The 20783-nt window shown below is 38.7% G+C and overlaps 1 protein-coding gene across 3 annotated transcripts in view; it reads left to right on the top strand.

Moving 5' to 3' along the window:
- Positions 1 to 20719, top strand: part of GRAMD4 (GRAM domain containing 4) — a 218492-nt gene extending 197773 nt beyond the window's left edge. For all 3 annotated transcript variants that reach the window (XM_089684820.1, XM_089684813.1, XM_089684825.1), the window contains 2 exons: positions 8673 to 8741; positions 12026 to 20719. In XM_089684820.1, coding sequence (XP_089540946.1) covers positions 8673 to 8741; positions 12026 to 12127 — 171 coding nt within the window. In that variant the 3' untranslated portion in view covers positions 12128 to 20719. The remainder of the gene's footprint in view (positions 1 to 8672; positions 8742 to 12025) is intronic.
- Positions 20720 to 20783: the final 64 nt, after the last annotated feature.

The following is a 20783-nucleotide window of genomic DNA, read 5'->3' as shown; positions in this document are numbered from 1 at the left end:
TTTATAAATCCGGGAAGTACCACGTTTCCATGTTTTATTTGTATTATAAAGTTGTTCTAGTAAATTTAAATCCATCATTGGTCTTAAGGGTTAGGGACCGAGCTAGCCAAATGTTTTAACTGGAGATATCTCCATTCATTGAACAAGGAAAACAACCCCTTTTTTTTTTTTTTTTTAAACTATTGAAAGGTGCAAATTTTCCCCCCATCCATTATATCCTTTACTGTGCGTTCCCTTTTCTTAGCCATTTACCTGAGATACCTTCCCTCCCTGGAGGGAAGAATTCTAACAATGGCATAAACATAGAAATAAACCCCCACCCCATTTGTTTATGAATCCTATCCCATACTCTAATTGCAATTCATGTAGAAGTGCTTGTACATTCTCCTAATATATGATTTTGATGTGAAATCCATACTGTCTTATCCAATTGTATCCCACTTAATGTGTTTTCTATATTCACCCAACTTTTTCTTAGTGCATTATATGTCCGACCAAAATACGTGAAAGTAACACTGCATAATAGTATCTCCTAAAATCAGGCACACTTCAACCCCCCTTATCCTTGTCCCTACATAACACTTCATAGCTTATTCTTGTTTTTTTATTTCCCCAAATATATCTCAATATCATTTTTTAAAATTATTTTAAAATAAGCTCCCAGAAGTTGTATAGGCAATGTGGAATTTATATAGAATTTTTGGAACAATTATCATTTTTATCAAGTTTATTTGTCCTATCCAAGAAGATGGTCCTACCGGTAATCTTCTCAGTTTCCTCCTTTATCTCATTTATTAGTGGGATGTAATATATATTGTATACGTTCTTTAAGGACGAGGTCAGTTTAGTCCTCAAATATGTTAATTCTCTTTCCCTCCATGAGAAGGGAAATTCTTTTTGCAAAATTCTTTTTCCATTATCAGGATGTTATTATTTAATATCTTTGATTTTACAGGTTAATTTTTAGGTTTGACATCTCTCCATAGTATTTAAATTTTATCACTAAGTTAATGTCAACCTAGGGTTAGCCACATAGAACAGCATATCATCTGCATACGCTGCCACTTTGTGTTCTGTCTCCCCTATCTGGACCCCTTTTATATCTATACTGTTGCTTACTGTTGCTCAGAGGGGTTCTAAGGATAGAACAAATAACAGAGGTGAGAGTGGACACCCTTGTCTTGTCCCGTTATACATCCTAAAAAAACTCTGATAGCAAACCATTGACCTTTACTGCAGCTGAAGGTTGGTTATAAAGCTTTCCTATCCACTCTCTCATCTTGGGCCCAATTCCCAGGATCTTCAACGTATCTAGCATAAAGCCCCAATCTACCGTATCAAAAGCCTTCTCTGCATCAACTGACAAGACCAGTACAGGGGGTTTCCTCTGCTTTGGAATCCTTTGGATTTCTTCGTGCGTTATCGGGTTTTCTAGATGTTTTAATCATTCTTCTCCTAAAATTGGTAAATTTGCCTCCTTTAACCGTTTGCCGCCCGCCCTATGGCCGAATGGCGGCTGGCAAATGTCATCAGCGTTCCGGGTGGACGCCATATGGCGTCCTACCGCACATGCGCAGATTGCGCTCCTGCAGAGCCGCACAGCAGTGTAATCTGTCACCGGCCGCGTACCTCGGACACGACCGATGACAGATCTGGTTACCGGTACCATGTGACCTGCTGTGACCAATCACAGCTAGTCACATGACAGTTGTATACAATGGATGGCTTCATTCATGCCATCCATTGTATACTAGTGTCTAGCTGTGAATGGTCACAGCTAATCACATGCACATGTCATGTGATTAGCTGTGGCCAAATCACAGCTAAGCACAAAAAAAAAAAAACCTGAATGAATCGATGTCATTTAGGTAAATGCTTGCTTATAGCAAAGTAATTTTATTTTATTTTTTTTTCATACTGTCACCAGTCAGTGTCCCTGATCACCCCCATGCCAGTTATGTGATGACGCTGTACTGCACTGGTGACAGTATGTAAAAAAAAAAAAATAGTGAAAATTTTTTTGCATTTTTTCATTTTCCAAAAAATTATGACAAAACAAAATACAACTTCAAAAAACTCGCCATGCCTCTTATGGAGTACATCGGACTGTCTACTCTGCAAAAAGGGGTCATTTAGGGGATATCTGTACTGTTCTGACATTCTTGGACCTCAAGAAATTAGATTGGCCGTCAGTACTTCAGGATTGATCAATATTCAGATATATCCCATAGTTTGTGAACTCTATAACGTTCCTACAAACTAAAAAATACATCCTAATTTGGGTTATTTTCACCAAAGGCATGTAGTAGAATACATCTTGGCCTAAATTTATGAAGAACAATTATTTATTTGCAAACTTTTATAACAGAAACAAAGAAAAACGTGTTTTGTTTTTTTTTTTCAAAATTTTCGGTCTTTTTTTTGATAATTTAGCAAAAAATAAAAACCCCGGCAGTGATTAAATACCACCAAAAGAAAGCTCTAGTTGTGTGAAGAAAATGATAAAATTTTAGTTTGGGTACAGTGTTGTATGACCGCGCAATTGTCATTCAAAGTGTGAGAGCGCTGAAACCTGAAAACTGGCCTGGGCAGGAAGGTGTAAAATTGCCCGGTATTCCCCCCTTTTAACTGTTTCCGATCTATGTCATATAATTTACTATAATATTTTTTGAATACCTTAGCGATATCGGTGGTCAAATACGCCAGATCTTCATTGTCGTCCTTAATTTTCTGTATGTAATTCCTAGATTTCTTCTTTCTTTGTAGTCTCATTAAGTATTTACCTGGTTTATTCCCCCACTGATATCTCTCTTGCCATCATATTAAAAGTTGGTTTCACGTCTTCCTCCATTAAATTGCCCAATTCCTCTCTCTTTTTTATTATTTGCTGCTGTATGTCGACTGCTAGTCTCTTTTTATGAGACTGTTCCAGCTTGTGTAATTCCCTTAATAGTGTATTATTATTATTATACACTATTTATAAAGCGCCAACAGTTCGCTCAGCGCTGTACATTACAATGGGAGACAGAACATGCGACAGTACGATAATACAATGTGATACACGAGGGGTTCGAGGGCCCTGCTCTTTGGAGCTTACAATCTAGGAGGGAGATTAATTTTCTTTTGCCATTCCTTTTTTTTTTTTCTTACCCCAATCGCTATCAGAATTCCCCTGATATATGCCTTATGGGATTCCCAGACCATGGCCACTGACATTCCTTCGGCCTCATTTCTTTCAAAGTACTGCTCTATTTCTTTTCTTTTATTCACTCTTGCTTGTCCTGGTCTTGAAGGAGTGTCTCATTTAAATTCCACGTATATATCTTATCCTGCTCCCTACCCCATAATAATTTTGTTGTAACTGGTGCATGATCCGATATTGTTGTGACTTCTATATTGATTTTAACCAATGACTCCAGTAGTCTATGTTCCATCAAAATATAATCTATTCTTGAATATGTCGCATGGGCCGAAGAGTGGAACGTATAGTCTCTATCTCTGGGATGTTTAATCCTCCAGATATCTACTAGTTGACACTTATATAGCATTCTTTGTATTGCTTTCCGACATCTACTTCCCTCTCTCTGCACATGTGACGTTGTGTCAATCTGAGGATCTATGCAAAAGTTAAAATTCCCTACCACAATCAATTTACCTGTTTTAAAATCCAGAAGTCTTAGACCCAGTATATTCTTGAGGTAGGCCTCCGGGTTTCTGTTGGGGCAGTAAATATTTGCCAATGCACACTCCATTTCTTGTAATCGCCCCTTCAGAAACAAAAACCGCCCCTCTGGATCCTCCAGCCTCTCCTCCAACTTAAATCTTAAATTCTTAGCTATACCAATTGCCACTCCTTTAGCCTGCTTAGTAGGTGAATCCGCATAATACCAGGTTGGGTAATATCTAGAATATAATTTTACATTTGTTTCCTGTAATAAATGTGTTACTTGTAAAAATCCTATTCCAATAGATCTCTGTTGTAATTCTGTGAGGATCCTATGCCTTTTTCCTGGTATATTCAGTCCCTTAACATTATAAATCATAAAATTGACCTCCTCCATCTCTCTTGTATATAGGCTATTTTTTTTTTTTTCTTCTCTTACTCTCTCTCGTACTCCTACCCAGGGTGCCATCGACTTTTGAAAGGAGCAATCTCCTGTATACTACTCCACTCCCCTCCCCCCCTCCATATTTTTATCTCTCCATATTTTATTTCAGTGATCTCTAGGAGCTTTTTCCATCATTTTTCTCTGTCCTCGTAGTGATGGAATTGAACAATCACATCTCTGGGCATATCTGTTGACACTGCTTGCGGTTGCCTTATCCTGTGTACTCTCTCCATTTTTAAATGTTCTGTTTATGGGTCTGCCAATCAATGGATTAAGCACTTTCTTTATTTTGTCCCGCAAGTCTTCCCCTTGGGACTCTACTGGTAAACCGGGAATCCTTAAATTGTTTCTTCTTTCTCTGTTCTCTTGATCTTCTAATTTGAATGTGAGCTTTCTCTGTTCTCTTTGCATCTCTTCAACTTGCGTCTCTAGTTTAGTGATCAAAAGCGCCCGTGTCTCCATTTTTCCCTCTACTTCTTCCACTCATGTCAGTATTGAGCCCAGATCATTACATATTGCCATCATTTAATTTTTCATGGACATCTCCAATTTTGCAAACATTTCTGCCATATCAGCTTTTTTTAGGTATTTGTCATGTAGCTCCCTGTTGTTCCATAACACTTTGGTCTGTTCTACTATCCACATTTATCAGATCATAAGACTGATTTGCTTCTTGTGTCCCTAGTGACATTCTTGATTGGTCTCCCACCCCTTTTCTAGTTCTCTCCTGTTTAGCAGGGGTTAAATTCTCCGGGCTTTTCTCCTGCAGAGGTAGATATTTCCTTATTGTGCTAGTATTCACACTAGCTTGGGGTTTTTATTTACCCCCCTCCCCTTTGGCTGATCTGCTCTTCATCTCTTTAAACTTTGCCAATAAGTTTGCTATCAATGCACATCTGCTGTACTGTATTATCTGTCCCCAATGAAGATGGGCTCCTCTGATGACTTTAACCTCTCCTATTATGTTACTTCGGGAGCAGGAGTGATCTAACCAGTTCCACCAACCGCTGAGAACCCCAGCAAATATAGTCCTCCGTCCCTGCCAATACTCAGGAGTGCGTTTTAGACTGCGCAATAACATCAGATGTATCCCAAGATTAAAAATGTCCCACGGTTACTAATCGCAACTGACCACCACCTTATGTGCCGACTGATTAAGATCTTTCCATCTGAGAGCGTATTCAGGTCCAGCTGTTGCCTCAAAGCCTGATTCCAAAGAAGATCAGATGAATTAGTGAGGGGTCTCTGTGTCTCAGTCAACCTTGGGTGTTTCAGGGTCTCCCAAGGCTGCTGTTTCAGTGCAGAGTAAATCGCCTTTAACACACTGCCTCTTCTTTAGCAATGAAGCCACACTACTTTCGTTTGGGACAGCTTGTCACTTTCAAAATTGCCCCCAGTCACATGGGCTGTCACCTGAGTGGTCAAAAGGACGCTCTCACCTTCCCCTTCTCCTTCAGTGCTGGCGCCTCCTGCTCCCAGGGATCAGGTGCGCCTCACCGACCCGCTGCCTCTCCCAGGGACACAAATCCGTGCTCCACTGACACCGCCACCAGGACATCCGGACTCGGAGCTACTGCGGTGTCCAGTGCCGCACCCTCCCAAGCCCTAGGTTGGACAGGGCTCCAGGCAGTCAGTGGGGCAAATCAGGACAGGGCTACACTCATGGATGGCGGGCACCGGGAGCTCACGTTGCTCATGGCGCCATGTTCGGGATCCCCCCCGCACCTGATTCCTCACTTTTCTCATGATCATCCTTACCCCGTGAGGCAAAAACGTGCATGGAGCTTCAGACCAAGGGCGATTTCTGGGTATTTTTTATTTCTTCCATTTGTGAATAATTACTCCAACAGTTTTCTCCTTCTCACCAAGCTTCTTGCTCTTGGTCTTGCAGCCCATTCCAGCCTTGTGTAGGTCTACAATCTTTTCCCTGACGTCATTTGACAACTCTTTCGTCTTGCCCATGATGGAGACGAAGAATGAGATTCTGTGGACAAGTGTTTTTTATACACATAACTGGTTGTTGTTAGGAGCACTTTCTGAAATTGATAAGACTAATCCATGTACCACATGAGCACATAGCCAGTCTGTAGGAGCCAGAATTATTGTTGGTTGGTAGGGGATTAAATACTTATTTAACTCACTGAACTGCAACTTCATTTATAACATTGGTATCATTTTTTTCTGGATTTTTGGATGAAATGCTATGGGGTGGAGCCTGACTCTAGCAAGAGAATTGGTTTGCATCCTTTTGGCTGTGGAATGTGTGAGAGTAGTGGGGATATTGAACAGCTGATGGCTGACAGATGGTTTGAACCACATGAACCTTTCACCAGAGGGGGTAGCTTATTTTGTGCCTGCTGTATGTGTTTCATTTATGAGTATTATTTCACAATTTTTTAATAAAGTTTTGTTGATATTACACTATTGGAGTTTTAGTTTTTTTATGTCCACTTGGGAGTATGGAGAGGAGAAGATGGAGTGAGATCTAAACACTGGTTTTCGGTTAACCTATGATCTGTTCTCGCCTTGACTGTTGCGGGATAGGTATGTTTTTTCAGTAAGAGCAAACCCTATGTCAGGTGGAGGGAGCAGATCTGGTGATTTTTGGAGTGTGTTGAAGACACGCTTGGTGGAGGAAAATTTTAGTCGCTTCACTATTGTATTTTATTATTTTCATGTTATTTCTTTATTGGATTGTGGAATATTATATGGATGTATTTAATATTTCATCATACGTTGAGGAGATTTGATACATATAAGTAACGTAAAGCTTGGGTGGAAGAATTTTTTTTAACAATTCACCATTGGATTTATTTTTTCTGTAATATCGTATATATTACACTGTGGAGTGTAATTTACATAGTTACATTGTATTTTATTCCAGTTCACTGCACCACACCTCAGAACTGCATTGCAGTGCAAATCGGACACACAGAAAATAATTGTCTTCTATGTCCCCTAGCAGTGACTGATGGATGTTATTCCAGTGCAGAAAAATGAATGAATTTAGATGAATGTAGGGTTTATTTTATGTTGGAGAGATTTAATATTTGCACTGACCTTTCAAAGCTGTATTTATTTTTTTTTGATTGGAGAGTTTTTTGTTTTTTTCATGTACAGCCACAGTTGGCAATGAGATTATAGCACCATAGTGCTGAAGGATATTTTGATTACTTGACTAGTCCCAAATTGATGCATCTGCCTTTGTTTTCACATTCCTATGAGCACATAGATAAATTTAGCTGCCATCCCTAGCAACAATATCTTGGCTATAGAGACTATTTGAAATAAAATCTTACGTTGGTCTTAAGTGTGCACTGTTATTAGTTGAAGCAGCACTGTCAAATCTCATTACTGCATAACATTAGAAATTTGAATGTTACCAGGTTATTGAATAGTGTGATGTGAAAAACATGAAGCAGGTATTGGACATACAATCATTTTCAAGATCAATAAAATGGTTGAATATAGCCATTATCACTGAGCTGAGAGTCACAAAAAGGGTACACACACATTGGATGACTTGTGCCAGTCAGTATCAGCTGTTAAGAATAGTAGTCTAGTGTGTGGAGGCTCAAACTTTTATACATTGTTACAGTCAGTTAAACTGAACTCCAGGAATGGAAGGCTGACATGCCGTCTCTACCGGGACAAGCAGCCATTACAAAGTGAATATCTCCATCCATTTATGTTGCCAGATTAAGGTGGGGCACCATAAGATTTTTATTTTTTTTTTTTAATCTCCTGAAAATTGGCTGTAGCTTTTATAAACGTATAATTGGGTAATAAAGTGAGTGTCAAGTTTAACCAAGAATAGTGCATACTGAAATTCAGAAGTCTAATTATAGATTGTTAAAAGTTCTTGGTAAGTAGTTTTCATGGTGGATAAGTGAAGAGCATGGGAATGTGCTGCAGATTGTCTGACATAGGAAGATCCAAGCACTGCTCATTTTTATTCTTCTTTTAATTGAGGATAACTGAGGCAGTTCTTAATGGATAAGTTCACCTTTTGTAACATGTTACAGTTAAACCAGTCCTCGCACCCGCCCGATCTCCCATTGTGATAGCTAGCAGGAGATCTTCTCCCCCCACTAGCTGTCACATTTTTTAAAAACGCGACCATGTGAGGCTCCACGTGTCCGGCTACATCATCCATTCACAGTGTTCTGCGAAAGGGAGGACTACAAGCCCCAACAGCCTTTGCGGCTGTTAGCTTGTAGTTCTCAATGAACTACCACGGTGCTGTTGAGCACTGTGTTAATTGATTCTTCTTGTCAGTGTAAAACTGTCTGCTCGTACAAGGCGCGAGCAGCAAGATTACACTGACTGCAGGAGACCTGCATGGCACCAGCAATCTGCTCATCACTGCTACAATGCTTTCCAGGCTTCTAAAACAAAAAGTAATAAAAGCAAACACTTTAACCTGAAAAATATGTGCATTTTTAATCATTTTTGTTAAAAGGTGAACTTATCTTTTAAATGTTTAAAACGTGGCAGGTATAAATGTTATATTTTTTGCTTTTGTTGTACTCTTGTTTATGGAATAATATATATGTTTTTCAGTATAAAGTTCTTTCAGTGCTTCCAGGATCAGGAATGGGAATTGCAGTTTCTACCCCTTCTACTCAAAAGGTATTACATTTTTCACTTTAACATCTTTGTAAATCGTGGTGTTCTGTAACTTTCAGTGCTGCTCTCATGAACTGTTGTCCTTTCTGTCCTCATCCATTTTTCTTTTATTTTCGCATCTCAGTGATTGAGCAACCTTCTGAATTTGTTCATGTTAGCACCACTTATTTTTTACTACACAGTGACCTTAACCTTTGGCTCAATTATCCTCCTATGAGTGCCTGCCCCTGTTGTACCAGCTGACAACTCTGGCACAGCAAATCTTCTAAAATGCAAACATGAACCAATAGGCTTCAGGCTCTGCTCAAGGCAACAATCCCTCTAAAATGTTGAAGCAATCCCAGGCTTGACATTGGAGAAGAAAACATTAATATGCTCTGTAGGAACTTGGGTATGTGGTCTCATCTGCCAAGTGTTCTTCTCTAATATAAGCACATTTTCTCCAAACGAAAACCATTTTTTAATGCCTATTCCTTGATGTGTTCTTCATCTGCTCCTCCTACCTCTTTTAAAGGACAAAATAGCATTAGACCCTGCAATGAGCCTGAGATCAATTCTGTCATTGCATACCCTTAGCTTTTCAAAGGCTTTTGCTTGTTCTCCAAATCACAGCTTAGTATATGCTCTCTTGTCCTCATTAATTCCCATCCTTATTTCTTCTCTTTCTTTGTCTTTGTCCTTTGCTGTAACATATTTTTTAACCCCCTTGCCATTGGCTTTTTATCTTTTGTACTCGAATTTTCATTTGTAACCCCACTACTTGAAAAGAAAACCTCTCTGGCCTTCAGCTGTCTCACGTTACAGCCCTGTCTGAATGATGTCATTTTCATCCAAACTACTTGAATGATATATTTGTTAGCAAACCATGTCATAAATTCTGCCCTTATACAGCTGAAATTGCCCTGTACAGTGATCTTATGTCTACAGAGCTAAAAGTTATTACATTATACAGGTGTCCAGAGTGGATCAAGAGTGTATAGTACACATGAGGTGCAGGCAATGTACACACAAAATTACTAGTAGAAAGGGGCAGGAGTGTTTTAGCTATAAAGTAGCTAATACAAAAAAAAAACCCCACCTTTTTCCTAGCAATTTATTTCTACTTCAGACCGGGTTCACTCTAATGCGGTGCTGGAAACGCTGCAAATCCTGTGCATTTCCTGCACCACATTGCAATCGCATGGCTTTCATGCAATCTGGTGCTGGATGTCAATTTTTAATTAATGACACCCAGAAACAAATTGCAAAATGCTATGTGATTGCCAGAAATCACATTGCATGGGTGAGAACACCCATGCGATGCGATTCAAGTGCGGGTAAAAAAAAAGGGGGTCCTGTACCTTTTTGATGCTGATGCGATTTGAGTCATACAAAATGTATGGCTCAAATCGCACCGCACAGACATTGCATGCAATCGCATGCTGGGTCCCACACACCGCATTGGCTGAACCCAGACTCGGTCTTCTAATTCAACAATAGAAGCAGTGCATCTACATTGGTGCAACCTCTGTAAAACTGTAAAAAGCTGTACCTTGACCCCACATTGTGGGGACAAACTGTAATGTTGCTTCGCTTAAGGCACTTGATCCTTCTTGGGTGCTCATCTTAGCACTTGGTGCAACATGTGTTGTTAGCCACCAGGTTCTATACATCCCTATAAAACACAGACCCTGAAGACCCCTCTAGGGCTATGCCCACCATGATGGGCAAAACCTGGACCCTATGTAAGGACCAGTGACATGGACAGGTAAGACAGGGTCACCCTTTTGAACTGTTAGAGTAGCCCCATAGCAAGTGTAAGCCACAATATCTGTTGTTTGTGTAACACACAGGACAACTTTTTTTTTTTTCCCCCCCCCAAAAGTTTTGCTTCCTGAAAAACTTTTAGTGATTATGATTGACCCCTTCAGACTGAAAACAGACCTAATTTCAGAATGACTGTATTACATAGGAATCTTTAGAAATATAAAATTAACCCTAGTGGTCTCTGTCATAAGCGCCTGTCATCTGTAAAGTAATATGAGCCATGCATGCGTGACTCATACCACATTTACAGAACCTGCTCTGTGCCATGGTGATGTGACCCTTGTACACATGTGGGGGAGTGACATTATTGTGGCCTGGCCATTCCAGAGGACGGAGAGATGAGCTTCAGTTCATGTGACCTCCAGTTCAAGTGTTGACAAGAAGCATGTAGATAGTAAATAAAGCTAAAGTGATGGAGAGTTGAACTCTTCACCACTTATTATCGTGGCTCGAGCATTCAAGATGAGCTAACCTAGAAGAAAGACCGGGCAAAGATGGAAGTGTCTAGGGTGAGTTGGAACAGTAACTGCCCAGCGCTGGAGGGCTGGTTTGATGGGTAAGGCTGCCATAATGTGCCAATACACGGTGCATGCTATCACACAGGACCTCCAGTTCATGTGCTGAAAAGAAGCATGTGGATTGTAAATAAAACTAAAGTGATGGAGAGTTGAGCTCATCACCGCTCATTATCGTGGCCTGGCTATTCAAGGGGCTGGAGAGAGCTAACCTAGCAGAAAGGCCAGGCAAAGATGGAAAAATTCTAGCAGAGTTTAATACCACTTTAAGAGACAAAGGGATCTCGATCTCAGATCCTGTCAGTCCTACATTGCTAATATCATGAAAAGCTTCTTTCAGAAATATCTACTTGCGTACATGTAAATCCTTCATTTTCTGGTTTGAGCACAAGCATTTCAATTCCTTACATTCTGGTTTTGACAGGTACTTGCTCTCACTTCTAGGTCAGTTTGCCACTTCGAACTGAACTAAAATTTCAGCTCCCCTCCTCGCACATGTGCAGTAGGAAACCGGATGTGAGGCCGCAAGGTTTCACTTCCGGTTTCCCTTGCAATACCGGTGCTGGGAACCCAGAGCATTTGTAGCTGCTGACTTTTAATTTTTTGGGGGGAGCCTGGAGCTCCTCTTTAAGATAGTGTCAGACTTTCTTCTCAACAAATAAATACTTCTTCCTTCATTGTGTCCTGCTCCTAAGCACCCAAAGGAGATTGCCGTTCACTGTGTGGACATGATCAGAGCCATCAGAATGTACCTAAAAGCTATAGCTTATATCCTACCCACAGGACCTCCAGTTCATATGCTGACAAGAACCATGTAGATAGTACATAAAATTAAAGTGATGGAGAGATGAGCTCATCATTGTGCTACTTATAGTTGTTTTTGTATGTTTACGTTTCATTTACAAGCTAAACAGGCTGTTGAAAAATGTATTGCAACCTAATGAAAATGTCTGCTTTCCTCTATAGCCACTAGTGTTTGGTGCCATGGTACACCGAGATGAAGCGTTTGAAACCATCTTCAACCAGTATGTCAAGATCACATCCACAGTAGCAAACAATGACACCTAGGATCAGTCTTCTTCAACCTAGCTTTACGGCCTTCATTTTGCCTTCCATTACTTTGACTTATTTTGCAATAATTTTACTGAATAGGTTATATTTTCTGTTACAGAGAGTGAATGTTTTATGTTTTTGTATACATGAATTTTTCTTGTTTTAAAGCATCAATCCTCCCCATTTTTTTTTTAAAAAAAAGGTTAAAAACGGGAAAAAGATTAATTGTTGTGAATCCAACTGTGCCCTTGTTTCATATATTTATTTTTATATATATTGTGTTTAATAATAACTAGCGCTGGCTGTTTTAGACAGGATATTTTTTCCTGAGATGACAAGTGAGAGCTAGAGTTGGTTAGGGAATGTCCTAAAATTGTATAATTTCTCAGTCACAAATCTCCTCAACCCTGAAAAAACACTGTTATACTGCCTGATTTTAGAATGTCCAATTACAAAGAATGGGTGCTTTCAAGCAGTATGGCAGGAAACATACTTTTGTTCATAACCTAGGTCCAGTGTTTCATTACCAGTATTTGTAGTAGTGATTGATGTTGGGAAAATAGGGAAATCATTCTATATACAAAAAAAAGAAAAAAATTGTCTGCAGTTTTCTCATCTATATACAGTCTGTTTTTTCAAAGTCTGGTTGCTCCATGTAAACTATTGTCTAAGGGTCTGTTTTCTCAGGTGTAAGGCCAGTGCTGTGCCCTAGTCTCCTTTTCAGCTTCTGCTTTTAGAGATGAAGGTTTGTGTGGAAAGTATGGATTTTTATGTCAATACACTTCTGATAAGATGGATATGCCTCCTTTTCTGCATTGGTATTGTAGTGTCTTAATTTATAGAAGTCTGTGTTTTCAGTAAGCTCTCACCCCTCTTTCATTATTCAAAAGGAAAAAAAACTACATGTTCTTAGATGGAACCTTAGGGCAGATGTGCATAGGCCTCATGTTCACTTGGAAAACTAAATAAAATGAAGCTTCCTGTACTGCCCTTTTGTTAGCTTAAGCAGATAAGTTATTTCCACATTTTCCTATGCCAGTAGGCGTCTGTGAACTGCCACTGAATTATGAAGGGCTAGAAGTACTTTAACAAGTTAGGTAAGACATGAAAATAGACTTCTTCATCCTAGTTCTTGTTAAAATAATAAAATATGAAGTTTATATTATTTCTGTCATCCAATTGAAGAAACCTGAATTAACAGTGTGCTAAGTTAGTACATACCAGCTATTTCACATCTTTGTCCTGGGACCACAGCAGTAAGTTGGTAAGAATTTTCTTTCATATGACAAATGATTGAATTTGCGCTGCATTTTTGCAGCACGAAGTTGCAATTGATAGGCAGTTGACTTTTGTTTGAAGGTTTTTAGAAGACCCGAGTTTACACCTGGATGCCTATAAAACCTTTTTAGTTTATTTTTATATATTTTAATATATTAAAGAAAGACATTTGAAAGCAAAGGGATTTGCAGATAGATGTTCAGATTGTTTTGCTATAATGCCAGCAATGTGGTATAAACAGTAAAAAAAAAAAAACATAAAACACCTGTACAGTTAATAACAAAGTTAATGTCAGTCTCATACTTACGACTCCTAAATGGAAAGGTTTTCTATGACTTAATGTTTCATAAGACCACTAATATAATCAGTTAGGGCTTTTCATGTTATTGAAGATACTTTGTTAGGCCAGTACATAATGTAATTCTCTTTTTATTGGGTGAAGAATATATATATTTGCGTAAAAGAGATTATTTGGTCTGTGGTCAGATATTGGGGGATATTGTCAATATGTGCTCAATTTGACGATTAATGTACCAATCTTTAGACACTGTTGTAAATTATTCTCACTTTCATATCATCTTAATGTGCCCCCTGTTTTAAAGTGTTACTGTAATTTTGGATCTGACTAGACTGCACAGCTGCTTGTTAGATCACACAGCCAGGCCTATGTATGTGTTTTGCGCGCCTATTCATTCCTTGTAGAGCTTCCAAGTAGGAGCTTGTACTGTTCAGTTCCTCAGGAGTGCAGAGAGATTGTGCAGGCCTGGCTGGGAAAGATTCTGGCAAGCAGCTGCATGCTAGGAACAGGTCAGAATGAGTATAAGACTAGGTGAGGACTCTGTGGATGAAGGAAGGGGAGTACTATATAGGTGGAAATGCACTAGAGGTGCCGTTGCACTTTAAATTATTTCACCTAAAATGTAATTGCCATTGTAGTCGAGCACAAATATGAAACAAACCTACAGCTTGTCCATATAGCTGCTTATTTGTCACAGGGTTTCCATCCTGCATCTGCTAGTCCGGGTATACATATTTGAGGTGCCTAATTGAATGAACATTAACCTGTGTTGTAGTAAAGCAGCCTATGCATTCTGAGTAGGTTTGAAATGTGCCACAATGAACCCACTAATGCAGTTACACACTGCAACTTTGCCTGTGTGCGTTATAATGCATTAAAATGCAGATCTGTTGCAGCGCACTGACATGCAAGTCTAAAACAGTGCGTTGTAGTGACATTCATAATGAATGCAGCACAAAATATAAACCTAAATTTAGATGTAAAATTCCTGGACTGTGTGTCCAGTAGTGATGGTTGGACATGCCACTTGAGCCTTTGTCTATCAACTTCATACAGCCCAGGATCAGAGGCCCATTGACAGACTAGATTCCAGAAGCTGGAACTACTTTATTGCAGAAAAAGTTGAGCATTTCTAGGTGTTAAATCTTGCTGTAACAGACTGGTGGGATAATCTTTTTATATGACTGGATAACAATCTTATGACAACAGGGCAGTCATTTATGATGATTTGTAAAGTTCAGTGGCATATACCAACCATTCAAAAGTGAGGTTACTACAGTCAGATCAGCGATGCATGAGTTCTGATTGGTTGCTGTCAGGTGGTGTAAAGGCATATTTAGACATGAGAGAATTGTGACCTAATGAAGTTTCTGGATTAGTTAATATTACAGCACCTACCATTTACATTATTTTTATTCACACACAGGTTACTGTAATCTGTCTTAGACCATCCTATTAGCAAGCACCCCAAATACCAAGTCACCATTGTTTTAAGGTCCCAGAAGTAGTAATCTCCAATCAAACAATTTCTATGTTTGAATGTCATATAGCCAGGGTCCTAAAAAGCAATAAGCTTACTTGACCAACAAATTGTGCAGTTTGGATCTAGATTCTAGGTCTCGAACAGTGATGGCTATGTTTATGTTCACTCCCACATTTAAGAACATGCACAATAATGTCAATAAATGCTATTGTAAGAATGGAGCCAGAAGACCCAGCTTGTGATGATTCATTATCACTGCACCCATTAGGCTGGCTTAATGTGCGTTGTTTCGCACCAACAATGTAGCTTGGTTCAAATAATAGACATTTTTATCTTTCTCCTTTTGGCCTCCTCATAATAAACAGTATGTACATTTAGGGGGAGAGTTACTAAAACTGGAGCATTCAGAATCTGGTACAGCTGTGCATGGTAACCAATCAGATTCTAACTTCAGCTTGTTCAGTTTAGCGTTGACAAAACCTGGAAGTCGGTTTCTATGTAGAGCTTCACCAGGTTTTGCATGCTCCAGCTTTAGTAAATCAACCCCATAATATACTTTTTACATGCATCTGTCACTTAGCTCCCCAATACAAAAATATGTATTTCTATGTTGAGTTTTATTGCAGGGTTAAAGGACATGTGTGCCCTTTAACAAAAAATAATAAATACACATTTTTTTGCAGGTAAAAAAATGCATTTATTATTTTTTGTTTCTGGAGCCTTTAAAGCATTGCTGATTGCTGGTGCCATGCAGGTCTCCTGCAAACCTGTCAGTGTATCTGTGTGCACGTACATCTCATACGGGCAAGCAGATACTTACTGACAGGAAGATTGAAAGAATTACTTTGGCACTCCACATTGCCGTGGTAGTTCATTGAGAATTACAAGCCAACAGCTGCAAAAGCTGTTGGAGCTTGTAGTGTTCTCATTCACAGAATAATGTGAATGAGTGATATGGCCGTGCAGACAGTTTTACACTGACTGACAGGAAGAATCAATTAACTAACAGTGCTCAACAGCGCTGTAGTAGTTAACTGAGAACTACAAGCTAACAGCCACAAAAGCTGTCGGGGCTTGTAGTCTTCCTATTAATGGAAAACCATGATTGGATGATGCAGCCGGGTGGGCGGAGCCTCACATGGCCACACTTTAAAAAAAAATTGTGACAGGTAGCATGAGGGAGAAGATACCCCCACTAGCTGTCACAATCGGGGATGGGGGGGTGCAGGGGCTGGCCCATTCATTACATGTTACACCCTGAACATTACGAAAGGTGAACTTATCCTTTAATATAAAAATGTAATCTTTTTGTACTATGCAGAAACCTATGCTGTACAAAATGGGATATTTTAGTTATCGTGTACATCCATTTTGTGATTTAAAGCAGTAAATGACAAAACTGAGGCATGTTGACAATATTTGTGATGCTCTGGGGTTGCAGTGACTGTTTTTGCTCTTTTTCCTTAAAATATTCAGACCACAGAATAGCCACCATTGGTGTCTAACTGATTTTGCTTTACATGTATTGAGAGGTTTTATGAAGGGTTTAGGGTTGGTCATCATATTGTGTGTAATTACACAATATACAGTATTACCGTTTTGCACTATACTTGTAGGTCTACCTGGCCGTGTGTTATGTGTAACAGTTCACTGGGAAGACTTTGAAGTATCATTCTGTACTACCCTAGTTTTCTCTGTGGAGATACTCTATTTCTCTGTTTCTGACTTTCTACCTGGCACGCTAATCTATGGATGTAACAAAGAATATTTTTTTTTTTTATTTACATAGCAAAGGGTTACTTTTTTATGTAAATGAACTGGTACTTTTTGTGGGCTGCAGAATTAAGAACTGCACTCAGTGTTGATCAACTTTAATGTTTTATGACTTGTAATGAAAATGAAATCTTCAGTACGACCAATTGTTACAGAACGCTGGATTTACTTTAGCTTTTGTGTTGAGATAGCAATACAGAGAGAAAACCTGTGTAATGTTTTGCAGTGCTGACTTTTAACTGTGAAATGTACATTTTTGTTTATATTGCATTCGCTTTTCTATAAGTGATTTCTTTTACTTTATGGTTTAGTTGTAGCATGCTTGTTTACAGTCATACTGGCATGTTGGAATTCCCTTATGATATAATAAGGGAAGATGAAAACGGCCTACTCTGTATGTGCTACTATGTTCTGTTCTTTACTACTTTAGCTGCTGGATATATATGTATACTGTATGTGCACTCTGTATTGGAGTGATCTACCCTCTAAATTCTAGAGTTCTATATTTCCCTGCATGCCCTCCAGTCAGCAGCTGTTAGGGAGTGCTTGGACATGTAGTCCCCCAAAAGGATTCCTAACTCTGCTCTGTGATGTCTAAAACTACCAATTAATCCCACTAGGCCTATGTCACACTGTTAAGGCTGAAGCTGACAATAACTAAAGACATTGATTAGAGTCCCCTAATCTTGTCATATGGTGTCCTTCACTCATTGGCTGATACTAGATAGCATTCCAGTGCTGCAGCCTTGCTAGTAAACAAGAGTCTGCTGCATTTTAGCCATAGAAGTAGTGACTCCAGTAGTGTGACCAGTGTGACATGGGCCTTAACATATATGTTTACGGATTTAACTTCATTCTCTTCCTTTCTCCAACTCTCATCAAGGAGCTCTGCTGTATACCACACCCCAGCCCTCCATTCAGATTTCCTGTTTGATGGCTGTATACCTCACCCCAGCCCTCCATTCAGATTTCCTGTTTGATGGCCATTAAAACCATCTCCATATATACCAGCCCAGGACTTCTGTATATTCAGTTATATTTTAGAGCTTCCCTGGCATCCGTATAATATGTTCTTATTCCCAGTGCTCAACCTGTGACCAAAGTAATTAGGCACATTGAATTGGGTGCCGGAGATACCATCCTTCACAGAACAAATGAAATGCAAGCTACCTGTCCCTGTTCACTTTTCCTTCATAATATTCTAAATAATTGCAGAGCTGCCAGCCAGCGAGGGGTCGGACTACAGAATGGGAGCACTTCTCCTTTAGTAATTAAATACCTGTTTAATTGGCACTTTATAATAATGTACAGCTGCCCAGGTTTCAGTGCTATTATGTTTTCCAAACTGTGTTGTAAAGCACCAAATTTATTAACCAGTTTAGACAACATGCATTGGCGGAGCTGCAGTTTTCTATGCAGTATGTAAAATATACTTGTTGCTCAGCCCTTACATCCCTATCCAATAGGTTTCAGGCAAAAATACATTCTGCACTTTGAAGTAGTTTTTTTTTTTTTTTTCTTGAACAACTGTACACATTTGAAATGCATTTGAGTTACAGTGTGTGAGGAACTTGCCAGATAAACATCCTCACTGACATTTTAGGGGCTGATTATTACACCTTTTAAATCCTTTGCTTACTTTTGTTTATAAAGCTGCTGTGAGCAGTTTATTCAGTTATTTTTTCTGTCTCCGCTTTTACATTAGTATGAAGGTAACCAAGTTAATGGTTTTAAAGGAGAACTCGAAACACTTCTTTTTTCCTTCAAAAATTGCCAACCAAAACTTAGATGAATTTGTGATATTCAGGGGAAGGAGGTTGGTGAAGAACCCTTGTGCAAGGGAGTAATTTTTTTTTTCCTTCTTCTTTTTTTGCTTTTTTTTTTTTTTTTTTATAGACCCCATTTTGTTTACATATTTGACTGTCAATTAATGTATAGTTGAGATTTATCTAGTGAATGTAGAGGGATTATTCCATTTGTATGCACATATTGGATTGATGTAGCACCAAAAAAGCACTTTTCTGTTGTCTTGGTAAATGTTTGGAATATCACAAAATGCACTTGGGCCACTGAATCGTAAACAAAAGGTTTTCATTGTATATATCCTGTTTAATAGCTACCGGGATTCCATTCTCCATACAAATATAGTTTTGTAAACTGGAAGTTACAGTTTCATAGACCAATAGACATAATTGGGACGTTTATAATTTGTGTTTAATATTTGACCTTTTAATTCTGAAACATAAGTGTTAGCTCAGTTAGAATTCTTTTTGGATGTAAACAGATGCAGTGTACAGTAGTAAAGGTATCTACCAGTATCGGGGGGGGGGGGGGGGGAGTACAAATGTCAGTTAGAAACACCTAACCTGCAGTGACTAGAGTCCTAGACATTCTGGTAGTGGCTTCATTCTCTTCATCTCTGCCAACCAATAGCAATGCAGGTAGCATAACAGCAGGCAAGGCCATGGACTTTGTTACTTTCTCGTTAGTAGGTCACCTTTCTTAGCAAGCAGGCAGTGCAAATTTTTTGTAATTTTCAAAAGATGTAGAGGCTAAGTCCCTTGGCACATGTATACTGCCAACCTGTGGTATCCACCAGGGATTTGGCTGTTTCATTATTTCTTCTTTCACTAGTTACTTGACCTTTTAAAAATCATCCAAAAGGGTTGCACCTATTAGTTAATGCTTCATAAACTTGCTGTAGTTCATCAACCAAACTTAAAACAAAAATTATATTGCATAATAAATTTTTTTCTGTGATAATTTGATCCACTTTAAGATAATTGTTGAGTCATCTGTATTATATATATATTTTACCCCTTGTGTTTGGTATCGTCTAGCCCTCATACACAACATTTGAGTAAAGACCAGTAATTCTGCCAATTTGAGACCTGTATATACAAAATGTTGAGTTTTCCAAGCTTTTATTATATACTGTATGGATAAAGTTCTGTAGATGTTCATTAAACCTCATGTTTGCACTATGTGGGCAGCTTCAGAAGGATTTGACAACCATTTTTAATCCAGTCATAGCAGGTCTGGTGTATGTTTAGATTGCTTTTCCTATTTTATTTCCCATTTTAAAAACAGGTGTGTTTCCTATTAAAAGGTTACTCCAGTCAGTTGCAAGCTTTGATTCTAGCTAAGTTTCTTGAAATAGCTGCAAGTTATCCTCTGACTGCTGTTGCTACAGTGCAATTTCCAGGAATCGCTTTACCTCTGTGGTTAGCTATGTTATAGCATTTAACATCTAATTGCAAAACAATAAGGCAGAGGAGCTGCTTTTTAAGGAATTATGGCTGGAGGCAGTAAAAAGCCTGCAGCAGGTTGGAGAAGCCATTTATACACGTATTGTTGATTCCCCTGCTGCATACATATGGGTCCCATTTATGATAGAACATGATGAGCAACCTCTGTTTCTGTCGTGGTTTCATTGTAAACAAAAAAAACTGGCATCATAGACCTAATTTTTCCTCTTGAAACTACAAAAATGAACTGTATATATTTTTGACACGTGTCTGCTATGTATAGAGATGTTAGTTTTTACTAAATTGTAAATTTGAGCGGTGTTTATTTCTTGTACCAAGGCTGCATTAGAACGATGTTACAATTTCTATGTCTAAGGTCTGAAAGTCTATTTTTTTGAAGTTGTGAATAAATATATCTAATACAACTTGTAACTAAATTAACTAGCCATGTACATTTTTAAAGGAAAATCTTTGTTTAACAAAACAAGTCTTGTATAAAAAAAAAAATAAAATTTCATTTCAATGAATGTGTTCATTTTTTCCCTTGTTTATCTTTTTATAGGATATATATATATATATATATATATATAT

The sequence above is a fragment of the Staurois parvus genome, unplaced genomic scaffold, assembly GCF_062004578.1.
Source record: "Staurois parvus isolate SC_StPar_1 unplaced genomic scaffold, SC_StPar_1.0 ptg000019l, whole genome shotgun sequence".
Taxonomy (NCBI): domain Eukaryota; kingdom Metazoa; phylum Chordata; class Amphibia; order Anura; family Ranidae; genus Staurois; species Staurois parvus.
The sequence above is the reverse complement of the archived record's forward strand: the minus strand, read 5'-3'. Positions and strand labels throughout refer to the sequence as shown.